The sequence below is a fragment of the Vespa mandarinia genome, chromosome 11 (assembly GCF_050613455.1).
Source record: "Vespa mandarinia isolate Hongniang chromosome 11, ASM5061345v1, whole genome shotgun sequence".
Classification (NCBI taxonomy): Eukaryota; Metazoa; Arthropoda; class Insecta; order Hymenoptera; family Vespidae; genus Vespa; species Vespa mandarinia.
Genome location: NC_140820.1, coordinates 7,421,980 through 7,444,000, shown reverse-complemented (window position 1 = coordinate 7,444,000; position 22,021 = coordinate 7,421,980). Strand labels below are relative to the sequence as shown.

At 28.5% G+C, this 22,021-nt stretch overlaps 4 protein-coding genes across 7 annotated transcripts; 2 read left to right on the top strand and 2 right to left on the bottom strand.

Moving 5' to 3' along the window:
- The first annotated feature begins 1,062 nt into the window (after positions 1–1,062).
- Positions 1,063–7,325, top strand: LOC118449097 (alpha-tocopherol transfer protein-like). 2 transcript variants are annotated; one of them, XM_035883298.2, is made up of 7 exons: positions 1,063–1,186; positions 4,891–5,123; positions 5,375–5,534; positions 5,664–5,725; positions 5,931–6,124; positions 6,491–6,704; positions 6,816–7,324. In XM_035883298.2, exons 2-7 carry the CDS (start codon positions 4,943–4,945, stop codon positions 7,019–7,021), a joined length of 1,017 nt encoding a protein of 338 aa, XP_035739191.1. In that variant the 5' UTR covers positions 1,063–1,186; positions 4,891–4,942; the 3' UTR covers positions 7,022–7,324. The 2 variants fall into 2 exon arrangements, with proteins under 2 accessions (XP_035739191.1, XP_085516308.1); XM_085660182.1 differs by lacking the exon at positions 1,063–1,186 and adding an exon at positions 2,978–3,111 and having other exon boundaries at positions 6,816–7,325.
- Positions 7,326–7,396: 71 nt separating this feature from the next.
- LOC118449096 (putative serine protease K12H4.7) lies at positions 7,397–9,958 on the bottom strand. The gene is made up of 10 exons (XM_035883297.2): positions 9,620–9,958; positions 9,359–9,540; positions 9,104–9,287; positions 8,989–9,037; positions 8,776–8,911; positions 8,640–8,706; positions 8,315–8,528; positions 7,889–8,021; positions 7,649–7,818; positions 7,397–7,585 (listed from the first exon to the last, which is right to left on the bottom strand). Exons 1-10 carry the CDS (start codon positions 9,809–9,811, stop codon positions 7,476–7,478), a joined length of 1,437 nt encoding a protein of 478 aa, XP_035739190.2. The 5' UTR covers positions 9,812–9,958; the 3' UTR covers positions 7,397–7,475.
- A 100-nt stretch (positions 9,959–10,058) lies between these two features.
- LOC118449095 (uncharacterized) lies at positions 10,059–12,920 on the bottom strand. Of its 3 annotated transcripts, none has more exons than XM_085660180.1 (5): positions 12,345–12,920; positions 11,775–12,076; positions 11,152–11,682; positions 10,330–11,079; positions 10,059–10,149 (listed from the first exon to the last, which is right to left on the bottom strand). In XM_085660180.1, exons 1-5 carry the CDS (start codon positions 12,594–12,596, stop codon positions 10,119–10,121), a joined length of 1,866 nt encoding a protein of 621 aa, XP_085516306.1. In that variant the 5' UTR covers positions 12,597–12,920; the 3' UTR covers positions 10,059–10,118. The 3 variants fall into 3 exon arrangements, with proteins under 3 accessions (XP_085516306.1, XP_035739189.2, XP_085516307.1); XM_035883296.2 differs by having other exon boundaries at positions 10,134–10,191; XM_085660181.1 differs by lacking the exon at positions 10,059–10,149 and having other exon boundaries at positions 10,215–11,079.
- A 642-nt stretch (positions 12,921–13,562) lies between these two features.
- Positions 13,563–21,829, top strand: wus (TM2 and DnaJ domain-containing protein wurst). The gene is made up of 5 exons (XM_035883265.2): positions 13,563–14,242; positions 14,371–14,518; positions 20,840–21,204; positions 21,317–21,424; positions 21,623–21,829. The coding sequence occupies exons 1-5, from the start codon at positions 13,961–13,963 to the stop codon at positions 21,827–21,829; spliced, it is 1,110 nt and encodes a 369-aa protein (XP_035739158.1). The 5' UTR covers positions 13,563–13,960.
- The last annotated feature ends 192 nt before the right edge of the window (positions 21,830–22,021 follow it).

Below are 22,021 nucleotides of genomic sequence, written 5' to 3'. Positions count from 1 at the left end.
ATTAAAATAATACATTTCCTTGAATGTTTCTTATATATCATATTAATTTATATATAATATATATATATATATATATATATATATATATATATATCTATGTATATATATATACACGATATATATAATATATATATATAATATATATATAATATTATATATAATATATATATATTATTATTATTATTATTATATTATTATTATTATTATTATTAATTAAATATAATAATTAATAATCAACGGATAGATCAAATCAAATAAATATCATAATAAATAAATAATATATTTTTGAACAAACGCGGGTTATCATGAAAAATACTTTTCGCCATTTTAAATGTCAATTTTTTTCAAACATCCTGTTCCAAAATTCCAATACATAATGTCATTAGCTATATCAGAACTAACAGAAAATCTTCAATATTTGCTCGTTACGTCTTTCACATTATATAACATTCAACAACTTATGTTGGTTATGCCGCGTTTACCAGAAATTCCATTTTAATGCATGTAATATTTTTTCTTATCATATATGATGAAAAAGCGAAACAACGAAGTTACAATCGTTCCCATCTTTTCCTTGTTCCTAATAATATTTTCGTTTCTATGAATATAGAACGAAATGTTTTTTACGAAATATATATTAATCGTATGTAACAAAAAGGGTAGCTATAAGTGTTAGAAAAACTTTGGTAGAAAAACAAAGAAGATAAATATATGTAATGAATAACTGGTATTCGTCCATAAGAACGATAAAACAGATGTATTGTGAAATATGTCATAAATCCAGTAATAAATTGAACAAATCGCTATTAAAAAAATTCTATTCCTTAAATTCTCATTAATTTCTTTTATCTCGAACTCAACAGAAGGACGCGATAAATCTGAAAACTAGTCAAAAATATTCTCTCTTTCTCTCTCTCTCTTTCTCTTTCTCTCTCTTTTTCTTTCTTTCTCTCCCTCTCTCTTTCTTTTCTCTCTCTCTATCTCTCTTTCTCTCTCTCTTTTTCTCTTTCTCACATATACTCTTTCTCTTACTCGCTCCCTTTACTTAAAAGAAATTTACTCATTCGTGAGACGCAAGGTTCCTGTGCTGAGAAAGAAGAAAGGTGCCTCTGAAAATTATAAAAGAGCGATCGTACGAACAGAGAGGAACAGTTGCCATCAAGCACGTAGACCGGTTTGTGTCTAGGTATGTATTTTTTTTTATTTTTTTCCCCTCTACTTATTATATATATATATATATATATATGATATATATATATATATGATATTTTTCTAATCTTCGTAATGTCTTGCATTTAAGTGTATTAAATTTCATTTATTTAAACGATCATGTTTTCTAACGTATTTTTAATAAACTTTACATAACGTTTCTATGTCGAAAAAGAAGAAATAAAATTTCAATAACGATTTGTTTCTTAATTACAATCAGATAATTAATCATAATATTATGATTATATGACATATTAATCAATTAATAATTTAGTTATATTATAAATAATTTTATTGAACGGATTTTCTTGTAATCTGAAATTTAAAATAAGTGAAAAAAATATTCCTGATTCTTTCTAATCGAATTATTGATACTGGTCAAAACAATGTCAAACTAGTCAAAACAATGTGAGATACCGATCGACATAAGATATATCACAAATACTTGTTATTTTTACGGGTATATATTGTCTACTACAATAATAAATGATTTTGAATTTGAAGGTTTACCATTTTAAAGTCCAAAAATATTGGAGAAATATAATTATCTTCTTAGTCAATACTGTAGCAAAAAGTTGACCATTAAAAAACTTATTGAAAAACCGGTAGTAAAAAAACATTTATACATCTTATTATATACATCTTATTTTAAGTATTATTTCAACACTTAGAAAAAATTTTTACATAAAAATATTTTTTTTATACTTCGAGATCCTTTCTGATAATTTACATATCAGTAGATTTCATACATATTAGTATGCAAATATTGATGACGAAAATAGGACTAGACACTTAAAGTATTAAAACTGCAAATTTATCAAACAACTTTATTCTCTTGGAGCATAATAATTTTTAATTAATTAAAAAATTTTAATTCTTTTCAAAATAATTTTTAAATATTAATAAATTTATACAATTAATTTATAATTAATAATTTATTATTAATATTTAATTATTATTTAATTATATTCATATTTAATTAAGCGGCCAAAACTTTTTGGTTAATCTAATATTTTAACATTTATCACTAACAATATGTATTTTTTATCGTTGAAATAATTTATTGTTTATCCAAAATTTAACGTGTTTGATTGCATTGTGTTTCATTAATCGTAATATAATAATCCCACTTTCACGAGTTTCTTTTGTTTTCATAAAAAATCGTGCCATAAAGGTAGTATTCGTTCGATTTTATACAATGACATACTCATTGAGTTTAATTATATTAAAAATTTCTTTTCGACGGATTACTGTCAAGGAAAATAGTTATTATTATTGAAAGTAGAAACGGAACGGAAGTGAAGAAAACGTAAGTTTATATGAACATTTTCTATATATTTTGAATAAACAAGTTTCGATGAACTGTTAACAAAAAATTATTAGTTTTACATTTTTGTGCTCGTTCGTGTAAAAAAAAAAGAAAAGGAAAGAGGAAAATCAAACGTCTCTTTCATGTTTTTTTTACAAATTATTTGAACAAATTGTTTTCTCAAAAGAGTAAATACATTTAGATTACTCTTAAGAAGCAAATTTAATTTAGAAGAGAAAACTTCATTTTTTATAGTTAATTTCGGAAAACAAAAACAGTTTAAAATTTTAATTGAAACTACGATGATAGTTGACAAAACAAATTCTTAAGTTTTTTCTTTTCGTGATTAATTGAAAATAACTGTGACATAACCTCAACTCGTAATAGTTGCACCGAAAGAAATTTTACTAAGTATTACGTGTAACTATTATACGATTCTATGGTATCATATAATTAAATAACCACGGATCTTGTTATCCATGGTAGAGGATTTTAATGGAATCGTACGTATACGTAATAGTTGTAACGCATTACGAAGAAAAGGTAGTTTGCTTTTACCAGGATCATACGTAACAGCAATTGCCTCTCGAAAGGTAATCTTAAGAGTCGGCTAACCGATAACCTCCACTTTCTATGCGGAAGAGATCGATATTAGTTATGGCTTTGCATTTTAGATAGGCGGCCGTTTGCCTTTTGTGAAATTTTGATGAAAAATGGCGTCGTCATGTAGGGCCCCATTTTGCAATTTGAATAAATTTAAGTACATACCACGTGTAATTGTTTAGATACGTTAATCGTCATCATCATAATTTTGATAAGATCTGCATGTTACAAACACTTTATACAAAGGTTTAGATCTATAGTAATTGTAGTCTATAGATTTTATCTAATTTAGATCTATAGTTTTATTCGATTATAAAGAGCTTTGGCATTAAAAGTGCTCACCTAAGCTAAAGAATACAAAATATAAATATCGAGGGTTTATTATCATTAGGCGTAAAAATATATTAAGTTTGATGCTCGCATGAAAGTTCTAAAGTATAAAGTGTTTATGCGACCACTCTTTCTCGAGCTTTTAAATGAGTCAGATTTAAACAGTTTATCATCACATGATTATTCAAATAATTTTAATAGAGAAAGTTACAAAAACGATCATATACTTTTTCCGAAATTGACTGACATTATTTTAGAATAAAAAAAATTTCTGGAAATCTGTAATATGTCTTTCTCTCTAATTTGCAATCAATGTCATCATTTATTTAGATCGTTAAATTTGAACAATAGTTATTTATCAATCGACATCCGATCTAGAGCACCTAACCAATTTTGTTTTACATTTTTCGATCATCATCCAGTTCTTACGTCTGTTACGTCTGATACCGAAAGAACAAAGATGTTTTACCTATCTGGCATGTTACATAATCGGAGAAAGTTGTTGCGACATGTAATCGGAGTACGCAACATTTAAGGATATACGCACAAAGATAGAACGTTCATGTCATTTTTTTTTATTTTTTATCATTTATATGTTTCGGGTATTATTCGATACATTATTTTATTACTTGAAAAACAAAAATTAAAAAGAAATATTTAGGTCGATTATATAATCAAATGATCATTTGCATCCTTATTTAATGAATAATACATTTTTTCATAGACGATTAATGAACATAAAAGTTCGTAATTCTGAAACTTGACTTTTGAAACATAATAATCGTGACATAAAATAAACATTGTTCTTTTTGAATTTGTATTGATTCAATAATTATGTTTAAATTAGCTCTATCTCATGATCCTCATGATTTTAAAATCTAAAGTTTCTTCGAAAAAAAATATTTACCGATATAATTTATCCATTAAAAATAAGAACAAAATAATGTGAATGTATCAAATTGCCCCATAATTAATGCGTTTTTAGTATTTTATATCTAAATAAAGAACATTATTCGTTTTTATTAAACTAAACTATTTTTATGGTATAGTATATTAAATTAGAACCAAACTTATAAATGCAATATCGGAATACTTAATAAAAAATATTATTTATTGTTTATTATGCAAATTCCGACATTATTCATAGCTAATCCAATAAATAATAAATTAGACTTTTTATTACAAATTATCGTCGATTAATTTTTTTTTATAAAATTTGACCCTTTTTCTCATATATTTGGTCATTCAAACTCCGTATACATGTGTGTTAATCTCGAGTATGATTGGAATGTAGGCAATCAGGTCAAACACGTTTGTAACGAAAGTGAAAATAGAGAACAAGAGAGAAATTGCTTGCTAACTTCAATGACGATGCGTAAACTTATTCTATTATCTATTTTCAAGATAAATGTGATTAGTTTTTATCGATCAATTTATAGGATAATAACGATCTTTCTACAACGATACAAAGCAACGAAAATAGAAAATAAGATGGATGGTGCTGTGGTAGAATGGGTTACCGAAGAGGACAATTATGAGTGCAAACTTTCCAACGAAACAAAAATACTTGCAAAGGATGAGCTCAGAGAAGATAAGAATACACGCGATCAAGCACTAGAGCAGATGCGTAGTTGGATAAAATTAAATCCACGTATTAAAAATTGTCGACTCGGTGAGGAATGTTTAATATCATTAAATAAAAGAAAAAAAGAAGAAGAAAAGAAAATAAATTATTACAGAGAGATAAAAATATTTAAATTATGTTATGTTAATTTTTGTTTTTCTTTTTTTTCATTTCATTATTGTTTTAAATACTTTCGTATTCCTAAACAATTTTTTTTATTAGCCTAATATTAATATAATCCTAAATGGATAATAATTATCTTATTTTTCCACATTCGACTAATATTTTTCTACCATTAGATGCACAATTTTTATTGAGATTTTTACGATGCAAGAAATTTAACGTACCTATGGCTCAAGAAACTATCGAACGATATCTTCTCTTACGTCAAGTTTATCATCCTGCATTTACTCATTTGGATGTAATGGAACCAACGATGGAAGAATTACTTTCCTTGGGGTAAGATCAAGAACGAAGAGGAATAGAGTCCTGTCGTCCTACGAGTTTGGAAAATTTCGAGGATATTTCAGAAATCTTTCCACTTTTTGTATGTTCTCGAATATGTTTTATTATATTTATTAATTACAGATATCTATTTGCCGCACCAGGTCGCGATCACAAAGGTCGTCGTGTTATCATTGCCAGACCAGGTAATTATCAAAGATGGGTAATATATATATAATAATTAATTTAATATTATGATACATTTCTTTTCAATTATTAGATCTTATTCTGATTTATATTTAATTAAATAATTAATAATAAATAAATATTATGAGCTTTTTAAAATTACTTATAAATCAATCAAATTATTATATTATTACAGAAATTCTGTTTTTTTTCTTTTTATTATAGGTGTTTTTGATCCGCATAAATATACAAACGCAGATATGTGTAAGATACACGCTATTACTTATGAAGCTTTGATGGAAGACGAGGAGAGTCAAATTCGTGGATTTGTTCATTTTGCTGATGGCGCTGGTGTCAGCTTTCCTCATCTTACTTTGTTTACACCTAAGGAAGCTGTTCGCATTGTTAAAAATGGAGAAGTAAGATAATTATGTTGTAACTACTGCATGTTACATTATATAATTAATATCAACCATGTTTCAATATTAATTCTGTAATTATATAACATATAGTATATATATACATATATAAATATATTTATGAATTCTGTATCATTAAATTTCGGGCAGAATTCGAAAAGAAAAAAAACGAAAAAACCAAGAACCGATTTTCGTTTCTTTCACTTTTAATTTTACGATATGAATTTCATCAAAAACATTAAATTGTTATATATAATGTCAATAGAATATATTACATAATGAATGTAATAATACATTCATTAACATTTCGAAATCTTTCGAAGAATAAACATATCGACTGGATATCTGGAAAATTTTCGTTTTTAGCGTACAGTACCGATGAGACACAAAGAAGTTCATGCTATCAACGCACATCCATCTTTGAAGTTTGCCCTTGATTTTGGAATGTCCTTGATATCCGAGAAAATAAAAAGCCGTGTTAAAATCTATACTAGTCTGGAAGATGCATTAAATAACAAAATGGATGCTAGTATGTTACCTAAAGAGTACGGTGGTACCATGCCTATGAAAGAAATGATCGGTAAGAAAAATTTGAATACATTAGAAGAAATTAAAAAAAATTCCTATCCAAACGACTCTAAGAATATTTTCTTTTTCTTTTTTTTTTACTTATTTATTTTTTTTTATATAGATCTTTGGCGACAAGAACTATTAGAAATAAGACCGATATTGTTAAGTCATGATAAAATGCAGGTATGTCTCGATCAATATTCTGAAAAAGCACGAGAAGGTGCCGTATCTGCTTTAAAACAAGGATTTGGTTGCTCGAGTGTTGGATCCAGCGATAGTATGATGAGTGGCATCAGTGGTTCCTTCAGAAAACTCGAAGTCGACTGAAATTCTTCACATTACTTTCCCTTTATTAATAGATAAAATAGTTTAATCTTTTATTTGGGGTTTATAAATATTGGCAATAATCAGAAGTGTCAAATCGAGTCACTTCTAAATAAAATGTTTCAATTAACAGGAGTTTTTTTTTTATGGGAACGGTGTGTGTAAAATGATGATTCAAAGAAATTTAGACTGTTATAAAATATACGTACGATACGTATATTTTATATATATAATACGTATTATATATACGTATTAAAAAAAAATATAAAGATAATTCTATTTTTGTCAGATAAAATATAACATATATAGGTATAGGTATTCCGATATATATCATCTTTTGTAAATAAGTTCTTCGTTTGATATCAATTACAAATAAAATGTATTGGTATAAAAAGGTCATTTAGTTCTTTCTTTCTTTTTTTTCTTTTTTATTATAATGAAAAATTGTTCACAACACTCATGATGTTATCCACTTAGCTATAATATTACGTACAGTTTTTCTTGCCTCCCTTAAATCTGACAGGTCCGTAGGAAGATCATTCATTAAATCTTGACAATGAGATGCACCTAGGGCAAAAATAAAAGAATTAATTCATGATGTATATACAACACAAATGCATCTATAAATACCTTTTATAAGTATAGCTGGTGTAGATTCGTTCAAGTCTAGTAAAACTGAAAGTTTATGCCAAGGATCCAAATCGCCATTTGTAAAAATGACATGGGTTATATCCGGTTTATAACCACCGTAAATCAAATTCGTTCGTTCTATTCTCAATTTCAAAAAATTACCATCGTAACTGTAAATTATATGGATATTAAATTATTTAATAATAATGCGTTAAAACATAATTAATATAAATGATTTACTAATTTCCATATAAGTTGACGCAAATATTCAGGAAGTAATCTAATGGGACAAGAGATCCAAAAATCGAATTTTTGGAATCAGTTGTCGAGTAATAACCATACTCCGTACAGGTTTGGTAATACCACCTCCTTACTGAAATATACAATTAAGTAATGTTAAACTAATGGGATTTTGTACAAATTAAATACATCAAAATACGCATTTAAATTATAGAATATTCATGTTTATATGTTCATTAAATAGAATATGCAAAACGTATTTATCATGCAAAATATACAAAATAAAAAAAAAATTGTCAAAATATATAAATAAACTACGACTTAATAAGAATCCTATATCTTAAAAAATATGTATTTATATAAACATTCACGGTCTATTTATTATAAATTGTTTGAAATTCATATAACATTTCAATTTTAACTTACTTATACTGTCTGAACTCCAGCTTATATTCCTATGGCGTGATATGAACTGTTCGTAACTCGCATCTAAACAACTACCATCGTCTTTACTCAACAGTCGAGCTAATCTTTGAAGTGGTGATCCCAAATACGTTGCTGTCATATTATCACAACAAACAGAGATATCCGACTTGTTACTATCCTGATTTTTGTTATATTGAACAATTCCAGCAAATTTCTGTTACAAATAATAATGTTTTAAACGATAATGGTCTTCGCTATTGTAGTTTTTATTGAAACGCGTGCGTTAAAGGATTTTATTCTTTCTTTTATTATCATAACTTCTTACCTCTATGAAAATATTTATAAGGTGACTAACATCGTTATTAGATTTCACATTCGGCACTTTGCACAGACTAAAATATTATAATTTTTAATTAATTTTTTAATTTCTTTGATTTTCAGGAATTAATGTATGTACATACTTGAAATATGTTTTCAATTTTTCAGCACCACCATTACCAGTCAATAATTCCTTTACGGAATCAAACGCAGCTTTAATATCAATCGGACATTGTTCGTCATAGCTCCGAAGAGACCTTGCCACAATCTCGTTATATTCTAAAAACAAAAGAACAAATTTATTGATCCAAATTAATTGACAAAGGTTCAGAAAACAAGAAAATTACGATTTTTACCATAAAAATCAGCTTTTGCATATATCGGAGCACTACTAGCCACGGCACCCTGTAAAGAATTAAATAACAAAGTTTGACTTCATATGAAACACATTTACATAAAAAAAAAAAATACCTGAATGAGATGAGGATATTTTAATCTAGCCCATACTGCCATATTACCAGCATATGATCCACCGAAAACTATTACTTTTGCGTTTTCCTTACCAAGGTTTTGCTTCATCTTTTCAATGAAATAAGCTATATCAGCCAAAGCTTGATCAACGTTTAAATATTGCAGATTTTCTTCACTAATGTTTCTAAAATTAATAATTCATAATAAAAATATTTAAAGATTTATTATTATCCATATATTTGATCATCATCGTACTGTATGGGTTTACTCTTTCCGTAGTATCGATGTTCAGTATAATACATCATGGCTCCATGAGCAACAGCAATGTCGTACATCAGTCCATTTGTTAAAAAATTAGGTTCTATTTCCCATTCTCCGCCGAGCATGATTAATATCGGTCCAGTTCGTGTTGAAAAGGCTGCATTTCTGTAGTAACGCTGTAAAAATATTATTGAAAATATTATTATTGTACGTATATAATCAAAAGAATGTTATTTGAGAATAAAAAATTCTTACCATATGCCATAAGTTATTATCACGTGAATTAAAATGATCCAATGGTTGGATTAACCAATCCTCATGTACATCTTTTGTACGAGTACCCAATATTTGTGGCTCATCTAAACCCTTAAAAGTAAATCCATGGAGGCCGAAACCATCGACGAGTGAATAATATATAGAAACTAACAAAATTAGTAAGACGTACATCTTGAAATGATATATCACTTCTGAATCCTACAATTGCTTTATATTTTACTTTTATTTTGAATCACGATTGAATGATAAATATTGATATGATATCAGCTACAATTCACGTACATTAACGACCGTTATCAAATTAAAAAATATTTTTATGTATGCCACTATTCGATGAACAGAGTCAGATAATGTAGACGATTATTACAGTTGACTTAAGAAAATCTTGATTTCACAAATTTTCCTTTAAAAAGATAACAAGATCGACGGATTGGTCTTCGGAGATGAACGATAAGATTTTGTATCAATAAAATAGCCATTATTGACAAACAAATGGAGATTTCGAATTCCTACATTGAAATACTTTTTAAGAGCGTATCTTTATTGCAAATCTATTATATTTATTAATATTGTATTTAATGTGAAGAGCATGTATTACATTATAAAAAAAAAAAAAAGAAATAAAGGGAAAAAAAATATATATATATATTACATCGTATTAAACATTAGGTTACGTTAAATATTATCACCGTTTATTATCTTCTTCATTATCAGAGTCGGTTGTCGTCCAACCGTCCGGAGATCGTTTATTTGTAGTCCTACGTAATTCACTATTATCAGACGAAGAATCAGAATCACTTGAGTTTACACCTTCTAGAGACGTATCATCGAAATTTTTACTATCCCACTTTGATTTAGCTTCCTTTTTCCTTTTTTTTACATCGTTATCTTTATTTTCCGATGTAAGCCTATTGATGTCGTTCTCGGTTTTTAAACTCGAAAAATTAAAATCATCATGTTCCTCTGATTGTTTCGACCTAGATTTAGTATTTTCATCATCCAGGTTACCAACTGTAGAATATGTTCTCGAATATTTGCACTTTTTCGAAATTTTCTTCATTCTTTCATAACTTTCATCACTATTATCATATTCCTTTTTTATTTCATTAGAATACTTTTTGAAGGATCGTTTGTTCTTATGAAAATCGTCATTATCATGTTTCTTCTCGTAACACCTTCGAGATCTAATTGAACTTGAATGATAATTTTTTCTTTCTATAGACGCTTTTCTAAATCTCCTAGAACTTCTGGAACTTCGATCTTGTTTTTTATCGTATCTAGAAGAACGATGATCATTTTTTTCGTTTGTATGTCTGTATTGTTTTTCACTATTTCTTAAACGTTTTTCAGGTGTTTCTATTTCAGGTGATTCTGACCATCTCCAATTTCTACTTTCATCAGTTTCATCATAAATGTATTCTTCCCATGTAGATCTATTCCTACAAAGTTAACAAACAACGAAACGAATGAAAAATTGGATTTTAATAATAGAAGACAAAAGATATGCTTACCTTTGTTCACTTCTTTTACTATTACTTTCTGAACCAACAGCTTTTGAATAACGAGGTGGACTTTTGATATCATATTCAGCATGAGGATTTTTAAAAGTGTGCAGAAAGTTGCAAGCTCTACCTTTAGGACACTTTAACATACCACACACAGCACTTCTCCACGATTTCAAATTAGCAAACTCACAATTCAATTGCCTGCCGGCATACCAACGACCCTTCAGCTTTCTCAGAGCTTTCGCAGCTTCTCGTTCTGTACAATACTCAACGTACAAATTACCGCGTAAATGAATTTCAGTATTGCAACATAGTTTAAGAGTCTTAATTCTTCCTAGAAATTCCAATTCCGGTACAACGTCATTATAAAATTCACAAAAGTGTTGTCTGGTTTCAGAATTTTCAAATTCCAATGCAATGTCTGTATCATATTCTGTTGAGTTCTTTTCCAGAGAAAAGTGTGAATAAAAATTAGGTATTAGAAGAATCTTACTTAAACAAACTCGACGATGATTTCTGGAACATGTATCTCCATACCTACATAAAATAGAAAACTTAGAATTATCATTTAATCTTTTTCTATTTTTTATCTTATTGATTCCTTATGTGTTATTTATTGTTCAATCTACCTGCAAGCACCTGTTTTAGAAAAGAAAGGACAAAGTTCTTTGCCAGGTTGACTGTCGATAGTTTTTCTAAGAGCCTCAGGCGTTTTAATTCCCTCATCTATATAATCATCGATTTCCTTTTGCAGTAGTTCCCTTTGTTTTATCTCCTCTTCTCGTTTACGTTTCTCTTCCTCTTCTTTTTTACGTATAATTTCTTGTTTAGCCTCAAACTCTTTTCGAATTTTTTCTTCTTGCTCTAATTGCTGTTGTCTAGCTCTTGCCTTTCGTTCTTGAAGGATATGCCACTCTTTTTGTGCTTTAACCTGAATAATATATTCATATAGTAAATAATTTATGATTATAAATTAATAACAAATCATTGATTATCTTAAAAATAAAATTATATTAAACAATTAAGATAAGCCAACTTCCTGACTAATTATCCAATTTTTAATCTTTTACTAATTTTCTAATTATTAATCTTTTCTCTAAATCTTATTATACATATGTAAGTCATAAAAAAGAAACTTATATTTTAAAAAAAAGAGATTTAATTTTTTATAATAAAATCACGATAATGATGAAAATTACCTCTTCTTCGAGCCACAATTTTTCTCTTTCTTCGTGTTCTCGTTTTTCTAATTCTTCTTCCTCTTTCTCGCGCTGTTCCTTTTCTTTGCACCAATTCAAATATTCCGCGGTACGTTCAAGTGCTGCCCTCAATCGTTCTTCGTCTGCTTCGCGCTCCTTCGCAGCTTTACAACGTAAACGTCTGCGTCGTTCTCTCTTTGCAATACGTCTCCATGCTTTATGACTACACGATACCGATGAACGAACCTCCATCAGTTAGCATCTTCTTTTTTTTAACACTAAACTAACTTCGATTCGTTTCTGCATGTGTTCTAACCTTTCAAAGTAAGACGAACCATGCGACAAAACTCCTTGAACGACATGTGTTCGACGCCATTTCGCTTATGAACTATAACTAAATATAAAAGTGTTTCTTTCTTTGCATACTCATTAACCTTTAGGAAAAAAGTTTCTCTCCTGTAAACATTGAAGACAAACGAAGAAGACACAGAATTGTAGTATTTTATATATTTTCTTATTGAAACAGGATTGTAAATTCATGAAAATTACAGCACTATGTACTCCATCTAATGATTAAATGTACTACTAAATATATATAACATATGTTGGTAAAAGACAAATTTACAAACGTTTATCGTATTTGTTACTAGATGGCAGAACATTCGGTTTTTCAAAAATATAAAAACCGATTATAGCTTTTAAATAGTATTAAATTATTACGAATAATAAAAAAAAATATATTACGTATAATTAAAAATTTTATTAATATAATAATAATAATAATAATAATAATAATAATAATAATAATAATAATAATAAAAACGATAATTGAGATTACATATTAGTTCATGAAATTATGTGTATATATTTTCTTCTTTTATCTAGAACTTATCGAATTAAATCAATTACATATTACTTTAATCCACACTTTTTTTTCTCTTTCTCTTTTTCATACTTTTTAAAAAAGAAAATATTTCGTTAAAAAAAACTTATTTTATATTATTTTAATAATAATAAAGTATTCTTAAATAATAAAAATATCTATATATTTTCCCGAAACAATTCAACATTATAATAATTTTTTTATTATATTAATTAATGAAATTCTCATATTTTACATCTTTACGAATATTTTTTAAAGTTATGGCTAAAAAAGGATTTTTCTCTTATTGGTACGGTCCTGAAACAGGTACCGTTATACTTGCTGGAGCGTTGAACCAGGTACGTGTCATCGAATAGTACGAAGGGAAACACGTTTCGTAGTCGTTCGAAGCGGTAGACTGGTGTGCTCGTTCTTCAAATTCTTTACAAATAAGGCTGCGATAATATATAAGTGGAAGTAGGTGAATATTATAAATAATATAAATAACGAAGCATTGACGATAAAGGGATGTATTATAGATAAGAAAAATTCTAATTAAAAAGTGTCTACGACGGTGAATAATATTATCCTAAAATAAAGAAGATCGCATTATTCGATTTAAACAAATTGTGAATGAGAATGAATAAGATAGCGTGTGGATAACGTTCCTTCTTGATCGAATAAGATTTCAAATATAAACGAACATAGGCAGGCATAAAAATAAAAAAAAAAGAAGAAGACAAAAGAAAGATAAATGAAGACAATGAACAACTCGAATATTCAGGATAAAAGAATTCATAAACGGAAATCAACATTTTGGGCATACGTTCTTTGGCTCTTTGGTGGTCTAATCGGTGCTCATCATATCTATCTTGGCAGAGACGCTCATGCCTTCCTATATATCAGCACCTTTGGTGGTTATCTAGGACTGGGATGGTTCTGGGACATTTTTAAAATTCCATCCTACGTGGCCGATGCCAATAATGATCCAAATTTTGTCGAACAGTTCAAACATAAAGTTAAAGCCAACCGCAAGGTAATATGATGATTAACCGTTGCTGAATCAGCTTTAAGTTTGCTATAGATAACGATATCGTAATCTGACATGTATGCAATATAACGAATGAAAAAACAAACGAAATATGTTTCGAATTCTTTTTTTAGCCACCGTTTTCTACTATACGATTTGCCGCTGGAAATGCAGTTGCTTATTTCTGGGCTGAAATTTATTGTAGTGCTATACCGCAGGACGAGATAAACGGGATTAATTTCCGGCATTTGATGATTCTGACACCAGCAGTCATTGCTCTAGGTAATACGTTTTTTCGTGAAACTATATTTTTAATACTATATAATATACATGCTAACAAATATACGTTTCAACATTTTAAAACTCATTTATTTTAAAACTCATTAATATTTATGAATAATGGATTTTAAGATAATAAGAATTCACAAGGTCTAACTCTCCGAGTTAGATAGTACAGTAGCTTAAAGGGATTCTCTTCTTATACGTTTGCAATGAATTCTTATGGTCACAATTTTTATATAATTTTGATGATTAAGATCTAATGCGGAAGATTTTCTATACGAGATTCTTGTTTCTAATTTTTGAAAAAAATATTATTTTATTCGCAATAATCGTATACTAAAATAAATATTTTTCAAGAGTAATTATCACACAAGTCTGTTTTGAAAATTGCATACAATAATCTCGTGTAAAAAAGTCTTTATCTTTTGAATGAGCTCTTCATTTTCAAAATTAGGCAAAATTGCGACCATGAGAATTCATGACGTAAATTCTGTCTTTAGCCATTTTATTTCAATTTATCAAGGCACAGTGGCACTACTTCGAGTTCGTGTCAAAACAGTCGAATCTCTTTTTCTCACTATACGCTTATACGGCGTGGATATTTGTTGCTTTGTATGTTTAAATAATCGATTCCTCGAAAGAAAAGAAATTAATATGATCCATAACTCTATGATGTAGCGAAAAAAACTATAAATAAATATACTATACAAGGGAATTTACTTACTATGCATTTGCAATAGTTTACGTCATGAATTTTCATGGCCGTATTTTTTATCTGATTTCGATAATCGAAGGCTCATTCGAAAGATAAAGATTGTTTTTTATTTGAAATTATCCTTCAAATTTTTGAAAAATATTATTTTCTTTTTATATGTTTTTTCTATTTTTTAAGTATTTTTTATGCAAATAAAAGTATGTTTCGAGAATCGGAAACAATGATCTTGTGTAAAAAAAAACCTTTATTTTTCGAATGAGTCATTGATTATTAAAATCAAACAAGAATTGCAATAAAAAAATTTATGATTTAAACCCTTGCAATACGTTATATGGATTTAGATAGCAGGTATGCTTTTTAATACGCAATTGCGTATTGAGAAAATGACGCATGAGTTGTATCTAATTTTTATTTATCCGGTTTTTTTGAACAACTAAACTATAGATTTTAAAACAATTATTCCTATAACGAATAAATTCAGTTAGCCATATATCATTGATTATAATCAAGTAGTGATAATTATGATTTAAAATAATGCAATATTTACCGCGCTTTTACCTGTTCGTGATATGGTTTTTTTTTTGTTCTTTTTATTTTTTTTATTTTTTTTCAAAAACAACGGATATGTTTCTCGAATTCTCTCACGCGTTACTTCTTTTAAATCATTTATATTGTCCGCTATTTTTAACTCGACGTTTATATCGAAATCTGTTATTTAATTATTTATACATACATACACAAAAATTTATTGTTATTCTGATGAAAATTGCAAAATGATGTTTGCGAAAGAAGCTATGTCCTGACGTGGGATGAAGATATGATTATAATCAAGTTTCAATTACGACCTTGGTTATACATTTTTTATTTTTAATCCTTGGAGAAAATTCTACGGGTTTCTGCAATTCCGGTAGATTAAACCTAGTTATCTTAGAATTATTTACGTAGACTTTCATTAGACTCCAGGCAATAATTTATCCTTCAATGGTTCGTCCTTTTATACTTCTTCTCTTTCATACGAACTCTTATTCTATATATAATATATGTCTATACATATATAATATCTATTCAACGAGACGAGTCCGGAGACATAAATAAAACAGTCGCGTGCAAAATGTGTGATAAATGCATGAGACTCCAACTGTTGATTGGTAAATAATAATCAATTGTTGAATTCAGAAGAGAATTTACATACTTATGTAGGTCATTGTTAGGGACTAGCTTTGACCCTCCGCTCGAAAATTGTTTTACATTATTTGAAGAGTGTGAATGCGCTCCTGACCTGACTCACGTCTATCTCACGTGCATTTGTTTACATTACCTGACTCTCTGGTCTTTAAGGCTATAGATACGACAGCTATAGATACGACAGCTATAGATACGACAGCTATAGATACGACGCATCACCAGTAAGCATTTGTTTTACGATATAAATCCATATGAAATTATAAATATAATTAATATATACAATAACTAGTATATAAATTTGCGACAAAAAACAAGATATTGTCAAATATTTTATAAAAAATAATAATTAGTGAATACATATTTATATATTGAATATTATACAAATTCTATTTCCATTAAAAAAAATATATATATACATATTAAATATTATATATTAAGTATTATTTTTATAAAAATCAAAACATGTTTGCATATAGTTTATATACTTCATGTTATCAAACAAAATTGTACCGGCGCTGTGTCCGATTTAGCAAAGATTACCGCAAAACGCAAGTAAATCATTAGCGGAAGAAATAAATATAAGAAATTGGATAACATAAATTTATTCTAATAATGCCCTACTAATCATGAAGAAAGGAGGTACTTTTTAAACAAAATTTTAGCTTTCAGTGTAGGAAATATAAAAAAAAATATTACGTACTTTTAATCGCTTATCAGCTGAAAATATATAGTTTTACTGCTATATTCCAAGGATTTTGAAAAAATTAAAGAATACTTTTTCTTTTAATTTTAGGAATACATAACAGCGTTCCTCATCACAGATACATAAAATTTACATTTATTCGATTCTAGATATTATTTTTGTAGGTGAGTTTAGGCCAGAGTATTTGAAAAACAACAAATGATTTTATTAAAATAAAGATATAAACAGATTCTCTATTGTCTCCCTATAAAGATATACAAACTTCTTCTCGTCTGTACATTCGCTTGACACTCGATACTCGATAAAACTCAATTACTCTGTTCTGCTCTACTCTCTTATACTTTCTAATCGATTCTATTTTGTGATACTCTGTTTTCTCTTATGCCTAATATTTTATATGGGTTATCGTTTATTTTTTTCGCACGCTCATTATCGCTATCTTTCATTCATATATATCTGTTAGGATGCGGACATACGAATTGCGTCCAGACAAAATGTATTCAGTCAAAATGCATTTAAACAAAGTGCACCTAGATTCCACCAAATCTCCACACGTGCATAAACATTCATCTTTATCGCTCATATTCCTAGGATTACGTTCTTATCATAAATATTATTCCTAGCATTCTTTCAACTTTCAATTTACATATATATATATATATATATATATATATATATATATATATATATATTATATATTAAATATTATTTTTCTAAAAATTAAAATATGTTTTAATTTCTATTAAAATAATATATAATATATAAGTATTCACTAATTATTCAATAATAATCCATATCGAAAATAATCGATAATCTATGCTATAAGTGATCAAATATAAGAAAAACTGACGGAATTATTCAACTTCGAACATATCCCTATGATTCCTGAATTATGTATCTTTGATGCTTGCCATTTAAACTTTGCTGCTAAACTTTGCTTATAAAATTTTTACATTTCCAATGTATAAAATATAAAGAGAAGTAAACATTTTTCTAAAATTTAATAATGTGACATAAAAGTTAGATTCGTCAGCATAAATAATTGGCTTGAATCATCTGTATAAAACTCATTAAAATTACCCGAAGGAGTTACCGCAATTTCTTCGTATGAGTATCGCATAACTTGTTTCCTTGCGTTTGGAACGAATCAGAAAATCTAAACATCAATTTACGCATACAATTCGTTTATATTCCAAATATTCAATTCAACGCTTCAAGATTCTATGTACACTTGACCCAATAAAGCTTTAGATTTTTCTGATTACTATTAGTACACTGTGTAGATTACCGACATCTTTTTTTTTTATACTACGAGACGGTATTATAAGTTCGTCTAAGTAATTTAATACCTTTCGTATTTTAATACCGTTCGCAATCAATTCGTGCATTTCCATAGATTTGTTAAGTTCATACAAAAAATAAATATTTATAACCTTTTTCTTGAAATGACATGTGCAAGAAACGGTCTCTTAAATTAAGAACACTAAATAAACTAGCTTCTTATAATTTATCGTCGATCAATGGAAGAGCATATCTATCCTTAACAATTTTCTTATTTAATTAATGATAATCTGCACACTAATATAAATACTGCCATTTATTTTCTTTACGATTGCAATAGAATTTCCTTTTTCGAAATATTTGGTCTTGCAATTCGGCATAAATCGTCGCGCATAACTGGTACATGAGTATATCGTTGTTTAATTACTATTTCCAGTTTTACGTTGACTTGCTTAGATGAACTTGGTTCATAATGTTCTATCATCTCTAACAAATTGCATTTAACATCAACATCCTTTACATTATTTAAATTAATTGAGTTTTTAGGATCTTTATTATCCTTACTGTTCAAAATCAAGAATGACTATGCAAAATATATTTGGCAGTTGAACCTACGCAGAAACTTTTTTGAACTCGCGCTAACAAAGCAATAATAAGCATGTCTCCAATTGTAACAGACTTATAAATTCGATTGTTCGATTTGCATGTCATATTACGCTAGTACATTTGATTTGTCTTGCTTTTCTTTGCACAATTCGAAGCCACATAGCCGAATTTGCCGCTTCGGAAATATTTCACGCCTTTCTTTCCTTAATTTATTTAACCGCACCACTACTACCACAATTGCAGCACCGCCTGTCCAAACTTCTTCTCCTGTATGCATGACGTCATCTTTCCTAATTCTTTTTTCGACCTCTCAGCTTGATCCCTCGGTGTCCTGCCTATGACTGCTATGATCTTGATTCCTCATATTATTCTTTGTCGCCACAATTCTTTGTGGTCCCATGCGCCGTATAACATTATTTATTGATTCATCTTGAATCAGTAAATTTCATTTATTATTCACTGATTTATCTTGAATACTTTTTATAATATATTGAATTATAATATATTGAATATATTTTTATAATATATTGAATTTATAATATAGTAAATTTTTTATTTAACCTCGATTTTCGCATGACTATTTCATGCATGGCTATCATTCTGTATATATATTCATAATAAAATTCATCATCGCCTTTCCTCATTCAAATTAATTCCGCACGAATCTATTGACGATCCTGCCAAACTCCTTGATCAATGATTTTCAACCATATGCACGAATCAGCACATTACACCGATCCCCGCAGTAATCACTTGGCAAAGATTATTTTCTGTGCTTGTGGCTACTGACAAATTTCAATCACTTCTTCAAAATCTTTTAGTCAATATATTTAATTGCAAAGAGGTTCTTTTCCTATTTTCCTGTTAATAAGAAATGCTAAATATTGCTAGTGTATAGGTGATTTTAAGAATTAACATTAACGATAATTAAAGATAAGGATAGCGGCTTCAGAGACGAATAAATTGCAACAGCACCTAAAATGACGAACTGCCAAAGATTAGCTAACCAATTGCATTTTTTTTCTTATTGCATATTATCTCAGTAGTACGTGAAGCTGCACGTGGTACTACCGAGTTTCTCTGAACCGGCAATATAATCTATAGATATACAGAATATCCCATCTAAATGTAACCATCTAAAAAGTAAAACACATTCATTTGTGATGATACAAAATATATTTTACATACAATTGGAATGACATCAAATGACGAATACGCTGCAAAGAATGTTTTAGTGCTTTAGTCATTTTTCAAGGTCACCGATATTTTTTTTGTATATACCTAAGTGTACATTTTTTCTCCTGGCATGTCGTAGCTAGAATTAAAAAGGAAAAAAGGACAAAATTAGGAAAAAAAAATTTCACACATATGTAATGGTATGTTCTGACACAATCGATATAATTAATCCTGGAAATAATTTTTAATATTTCATTTTAATTTTAGGAATTAAAGATCAATTCAAGGACATGTCATTATATATATTCAAACATACAACATACAACATACAAGGGAAAAAAATATTCACTTACATATATCAGGAAAAAGAAGAATCGACGATTTTCGCAAAAATATATTTTTTACAGCGTATTCGCCCTCTTTAGGTTGGACATACAGTATGGAATCCTCTTTCGAAATTTTCTTTATGTTCCTGGAAAATTGTTCGAAATTAGAAATTGTTTCTTACAACATTGTGATCTTATCATAGGAAGCATTTCTGAAGAAATATTAACAAATTCATTTAATTGTTAGACAATCCTCTAAAATCATTCTCTTCATCAAAAACTTATAAAAATTAAAATTAATTCAAAATAAATATCTTATTATTTAACAGGAGTTTGGACAGTTGGTAACATTGGTAAAGAAGAAGGTACCATATGGGCAGCACTTGTTGCAGCTTATCTCGTTTATCCAATTCTATATTACATCGGTGATGATACCATTTGGGTATTTCTCATGGTGCTTGCATCGAATTTAGCATTCGACACATTCAGCAAACGATGGCGTTTAAAACCAAAAAAGAAGCAAAGATGGATCAAAAGAATGCTAGCTCTATTCTTAGCTATTAGTTTGTACTTTTCATTGATAGGTAGTTATCTATACTTCAATGCTGTTATCACGGACAGTGAAAATGAAGAAATTAAATTGTCAGATGCGATTGGACACTTCTTTACTTCACCTATTTGGCTTGATCTTAAGGTTTGTTTCTAACGTGTTCTTTAACGATTATTCGATGATATAACATAGAAAAAAGTATTGTAAACATATATGCATAAATTGTATAATATTTTTTTTTATTTCATATTTCTAGGCGAGTTTGGAAGCAACCTGGAATCAAGCGGTTCATCAAGGATTTTGGGCAACCTGGGCTCAAATCGTGGATCTATCTGATCCACGAGGTGAAATAAACGCTTATAAGGTATGATTTTTTTACACGATATACAAAATTAATATATGTTCTAGAGTATTCTAGAGAAAATAATAGTTATAGGATTTTTTTTTGTTAATCTCAAACTTTAAAATCATTTCCTTTGAAAAAATTATTTTTGTACAAAAAGCACTTCATATAATATTTTTGATATTATGAAAAAACATACATCGTTTTTTCTCACCGTAGGTTCTTGGCCTATCTCAAACGGCCTCGCAAAGTGAAATTACGGCTAAATGGAGAACTCTTTCAAGAGATAATCATCCAGACAAAATTAAGGGTACGAAAGAGGAGAGGCGAAAGGCTCAAGAGAAGTTTATGGAAATACAGCAGGCCTATGAAATACTATCTAAAGCTAAAAATCGAAGGCAACGTCGAAATCGAAGATCAGAATGAAAAATTCTCGAGATCGAACTATTTTCAATGTCAAATGAGACGTTTATTTAAACAATCGTGTGATCATCATAGTAGTCCATACAAAAGTTTCATACCGCACGTACTTAAAAGAAGTTTAACATCATTCATTAAGAGTAAACACTTGTTCGGGCAATTCGCCAAACGGCTTTCTTCGGCGTCGTTGCTCTCAGG

Excerpts from the sequence above, each read along its gene's own strand:
- LOC118449095 (XM_085660180.1), bottom strand. The coding sequence starts at position 12,596 with ATGGAGGTTCGTTCATCGGTATCGTGTAGTCATAAAGCATGGAGACGT. Across the intron at positions 12,077-12,344 it reads AATTGTGGCTCGAAGAAGAG|GTTAAAGCACAAAAAGAGTG; the intron begins GTAATTTTCATC and ends TATATTATTCAG. Across the intron at positions 11,080-11,151 it reads AGTAAAAGAAGTGAACAAAG|GAATAGATCTACATGGGAAG; the intron begins GTAAGCATATCT and ends TTAACTTTGTAG.
- LOC118449097 (XM_085660182.1), top strand. The coding sequence starts at position 4,943 with ATGGATGGTGCTGTGGTAGAATGGGTTACCGAAGAGGACAATTATGAG. Across the intron at positions 6,125-6,490 it reads GCATTGTTAAAAATGGAGAA|CGTACAGTACCGATGAGACA; the intron begins GTAAGATAATTA and ends TTTCGTTTTTAG. Across the intron at positions 6,705-6,815 it reads GCCTATGAAAGAAATGATCG|ATCTTTGGCGACAAGAACTA; the intron begins GTAAGAAAAATT and ends TTTTTTATATAG.
- LOC118449096 (XM_035883297.2), bottom strand. The coding sequence starts at position 9,811 with ATGTACGTCTTACTAATTTTGTTAGTTTCTATATATTATTCACTCGTC. Across the intron at positions 9,038-9,103 it reads AATATCCTCATCTCATTCAG|GGTGCCGTGGCTAGTAGTGC; the intron begins GTATTTTTTTTT and ends AATTCTTTACAG. Across the intron at positions 7,819-7,888 it reads GTCAACTTATATGGAAATTA|TTACGATGGTAATTTTTTGA; the intron begins GTAAATCATTTA and ends TATAATTTACAG.
- wus (XM_035883265.2), top strand. The coding sequence starts at position 13,961 with ATGAAGACAATGAACAACTCGAATATTCAGGATAAAAGAATTCATAAA. Across the intron at positions 14,519-20,839 it reads ACCAGCAGTCATTGCTCTAG|GAGTTTGGACAGTTGGTAAC; the intron begins GTAATACGTTTT and ends ATTATTTAACAG. Across the intron at positions 21,205-21,316 it reads CTATTTGGCTTGATCTTAAG|GCGAGTTTGGAAGCAACCTG; the intron begins GTTTGTTTCTAA and ends TCATATTTCTAG.